The 4,222-nt window shown below is 60.6% G+C and overlaps 1 protein-coding gene across 1 annotated transcript in view; it reads right to left on the bottom strand.

Moving 5' to 3' along the window:
- The window catches only part of IMPDH1 (inosine monophosphate dehydrogenase 1), an 18,348-nt gene extending 14,338 nt beyond the window's left edge, over positions 1 to 4,010 (bottom strand). The window contains exon 1 of the mRNA XM_024763226.1: positions 3,792 to 4,010. Within this exon, the coding sequence (XP_024618994.1) occupies positions 3,792 to 3,961 (170 nt within the window). The 5' untranslated portion in view covers positions 3,962 to 4,010. The remainder of the gene's footprint in view (positions 1 to 3,791) is intronic.
- Between the last annotated feature and the right edge of the window lie 212 nt (positions 4,011 to 4,222).

Genomic DNA, 4,222 nt, shown 5'->3' with positions numbered 1-4,222 from the left:
CGCCGCCTCCTCCGCCCGGAACAGCACAAAGAGCCCCGCGGAGCCCGGCCCAGCCGCCGCCGCCGCGCGCACGCCCAGGACCGCCTGCAGTGGCACAGCGGCCACTCGGGACCGGGGCGGGGGAGGACGTGTGGACCCAACGGGAGGAGGGGGCTGAGCCAGGCCGGGACACGCCCCCTCCACCGCCCCACGTCCCGCCTCCTAGGCTCCCCGCAGCGCCTCCCCCAGGCCCGCCAGCATCCTGGGCCACCCCAAGCCGTCCGACCCCGCCGGCCTGAGTCTCCCCTGGCCCTACTCCCCAGCCCCAGGGTTACCTTTCACATGGTTTACCTTTCCCAAGACTAAGGCTCAGACTTTAACCAGGGCCTGGAGCCCTGAGGAACTGGTTTGGGCTGACAGCTCCCCAGCGCAGCAGTTTGAGGTTGTACCCTCCGGGCAGTGCACCCGCCCGTGCTCCCCACAACCGGGCATCAGTCCTACGGGTCAGGCACCCTTAACAATGACAATCCCTGACCTTTGGGTGGCCTTGGAGCCCTCTGCAGTTTACAGGAGTTTTTCATAAATGATCACATTTACTCTACAATCTATTAATTGCCAATTATTAGGTGTCCCACCCCACCCCTGCTTTACAGATGCAAAACCTACAGTTCAGGAGGGGTTGGAGACAGGTACTACCCCTGATCCAATGCTTCAGTCTTACGTCCTGTCTCATCCCCAGATCAAAAAGTAGTGTGGATACCGTAGGTTTTAACCCCAGAGGGGAAAGTTTGCTTTTATTTGGGAGGGTAGCGTGGTGGGAAGGTGAGGGAGGATCACAGGCCTGGCCTAGGCAAGTATGTATACATATAAATTAGGGCAAAGGCTAGGGAAGTTTTGAGAATTTCCCAAAGCAGACGTTTGGTGGCCCTGGGCCCAGCAAGACCCAGATTTCTACATGAAGGTAGTAAGAAGGTAGTAAGGTAGTAAGATTAGGTAGCAAGTTGATTCACATGGGAGGAGGTGGGGTGTCAGCGGGCAGACCCTCCCCCTTTGCGTGACCAGAACTACTAACGCTACTGCCTGACCAAAAGCCAGAAAGTGATTTCCACCCCTCCCCCACATCCTCTGCCCCAGGCCCAAATGCCTCGCTCTCCTCCCTCTGTCCTCCTATGGTCCCTACGGCTCATTTCTTGGTGAAGTGAGGGAAAGCTGGGCCAGGGACACAGTCCTCTCTCTGGCAAGGTGGCTGTCTGTGGTACTCCTTCCATCCCCAGCCCTCGAGGCTGGGTTTGTTTACCTCTCACCAGTGTGGTGGCAGCCAGGCCCAAGGGAAACTCCCTGGGATGCCCAGCCCCCCCAGTGACGCCCCGGGACCCTGCCAGGAAAACACAGCCTGTTCCATCTGTGTGCAGAGGGGAGGGGAGGCTTCCCACAGAGCTGGGGTGATGAGGCCTGTGAGGCTGAGAGTGCTGCAGGGGGCTCACAGATGTCCACAGTGCTCCTGATGGGGGCCTCTGGAGGCCCTCTGGTGTTGAGAAGGGGGGAGAGGGCCTGCTGGGGTTCTTTGCTGAGTGGGGATTGGGGCCAACTTGCTAGGGATGCCTGGGACGTACTTGATCCCTCAGCACTCACAGACTCATCCGGAGGGCCTGAGCCATATGGGGAGGAGGGTTATCCTGAGGGGACCAGCACTAGGACCTCCTACTGGCCACCTGGAGGCAGAGCAGTGAGACCAGCCACAGAAAGCACCTGGCCACTCAGGGCTGTCCTGGGCACCTTTCTAGCCATAGAAGGATGGGGCTAGGATAGCACTGCAGGCACAGCACACGGGCTGCCCCTGTGGTCTCCCTGGGTCTCTGAGGGACCTGCCCTGGGTCACTATCTCCTGCAACTAGGGTACTATTCAGGGTTCCACCAGGGCTGGGGCCCAGGACAGCAGCTGGGTCCTGCCATCTCAGTTGGCCTTAGCATGACACCTGCCCCAGCGTAGAACTCAGAACCAGAGCAGGAGGCTGCCAGGCTGAGTTGTGGGGAGAGTCCTCTTCCTGGCGGCCACAGACCTCACAGCCCCACACCCATCTCCTCCTGCTTTGACCTGTGTCAGGGCTCCTCGTTACTCTAAGCTGCTGAGCTCAGCCCTGGGTTAGGCTGTCCTCTTCCAGAAACTGTTATCCCCCCCGGCTGCTGCCTCCATGGGGAGGAGACACCAGGCAACCAGTGGCCTCCTCAGCTCGAGGAAGGGCTGTTGGTCCCCTGAGGCTCCACACCTAGCAGCTGCGAGGGCAACGGAACAGAACAGACCCGAGCCCCTTCAAGCCCCTTCCTTAGGACAGGGGGGGCACCCATAACCAGGCAGGGAGCCCAGAGGTCTCTTTCTAGTCCGGGGCTATTTGAAGGGACAAGACTTCAAAACACTTCTGAGGGGAGAGGTGGGGTGGGGGAGTGCTAATAACATTGTTGACCTGGGTTAGGGGACAGAGCTTGCCCAAGTTCAAGCCAGAGAGCAATAACTCTGGCTTCAGACCTAGACTTCTCATGGAACCCTGTCCTCTTCTCACAGCTTTAAGCTAGTGATGGCAGATGGAGGTCTAGCCAGCAGGTTTTGAATCTCATTACACCACCTGGCTGGGTCTCAGGTTTTACACAGACTCTTCAGAGTCTGGTGGGGGTGTGGGGATAGTACAGGTGCAGAAGTACAATCTGGAGAAGGGATGCTCCTGGTGTTCGGAAATGATACTTTTGCAATACCTTCTCCAACCAAGGCACTGCTTCCATCAAGGTCCCGTGTGCCCCAGCACACTCTCTCACCTCCTGTAGCTTCTCTCTACTGTCCTGGACCCTGAGCCCCAGTAGCTGGATTTCTAGGATGGGAGGAAGGATACAGTTGCCAGAACCACTGTCAATTCTAGAGAGCCAGCCTGCGGGGGCAGGAGGGGCCAGCCTTCACCCAGCAGCCCCTTAAGCCGTTAAAAGTTCTTACATAAGAGGCCAACCCCTGGGCAGAGCTGGAGGGCTAATTCCCCCAGACCACCGCCCACCCCACCCCCCCAAACCCAGCTTCCAGGTCACCTCCCCAAGCTGCTGAGCACCAACAGATGGGACAGGGAAAGAAGTCCAAATCCTCTGGACCGGAAGGACAGTGGGATTGCATTTCAAGCTGCGATACAATCCAGAGATTAGCCACTGTCTCCTTTTCAGTCAGTCCCCGGGGGCCCAGATCAACACCTCCACTCTTCCTCCAGTGACCCTAACAGACCCCAGCAGGGTAAGGGCAGAGGGGGTTTTGAATCTTAGGAGAGACCCTGGGGTGAGCTGCACTGGCCACCTCATCAGACCTCAGTGAATGGTGAGGAGGGGACGGTGTCCTCACTCGACTCCGAGGAGGCCCTCCATCTGGACACCTACACCTGCCAGGAAGACTCTGAAGATAGTTCTAGGAGGAAACGGCTAAGGAGGAGTAAGCAAAGTTGGACATGGACTCCAATAGGCTCGGTTTGAACCCCAGGAATTGGAGCCACTTGGCTCGGGTGTGTAGTTGAGGTCAGATCCAGGACTAAAATTTTAGGGATCGTTCTTCCGACCTGCTCCCCGGTGCAACACAGCACTGAACCTTTTCCACACTGCCTGCCTGCATCCCCCAACCAAAGCTGGGTGCGGGGCGTCTGAGCCCGGTTTCAGGAAGTGAGAGCTTGAGGCGGTAAGAAGGCATGGGTGGTGGGACCTACTCTTCCCCTCCCCCGCAGCGCTGCCTGGTTCCCAGAGCCGCCGCGCCCGCCCCGGATGCGCCCCGCGCGCTCTGCCCTGGGCGTCACCTCTCAGGCTCGTAGCCGGCCTGCAGCAGGCGGGCGCTGTACCGCTGCGCCGCCGTCTCGTGTCCCGGGTGCTGCCGGGCTCCGGGCTCCGGAACATCGGCGGCTCCGCCTCCCTGCAGCGGCGGTGGAAGCGGCCCCGACCCGGCTGGCGGAGCGCGCGGCTCCTCCATGCGGACGCCGCGGCTCAGGGCGGGTGGGCCGGAGCCCCTCCGCCTAGAGGCTCCCCGGCCCGGGCTAGGGAGTGAGCGCAGCCCAGTCTGGTCCGGGGAAGGGGCGGGGCCGCCGAGGCGGGGCCTGCGTGCCGGGGGCGGGACTCGAGTGCCGGGGACCTGGTCGCTCGCGGGAGGGAGTCCGCTGGGCTTTCCGCGCTGGCAACGCTCTCCCACCGGCCACTCTACGCGGCTGCCCAGATTCAGCCCGTCTCTCCCATC

Source organism: Neophocaena asiaeorientalis, unplaced genomic scaffold (genome assembly GCF_003031525.2).
Source record: "Neophocaena asiaeorientalis asiaeorientalis breed wild unplaced genomic scaffold, Neophocaena_asiaeorientalis_V1.1 scaffold681, whole genome shotgun sequence".
Taxonomy (NCBI): domain Eukaryota; kingdom Metazoa; phylum Chordata; class Mammalia; order Artiodactyla; family Phocoenidae; genus Neophocaena; species Neophocaena asiaeorientalis.
The sequence above is the reverse complement of the archived record's forward strand: the minus strand, read 5'-3'. Positions and strand labels throughout refer to the sequence as shown.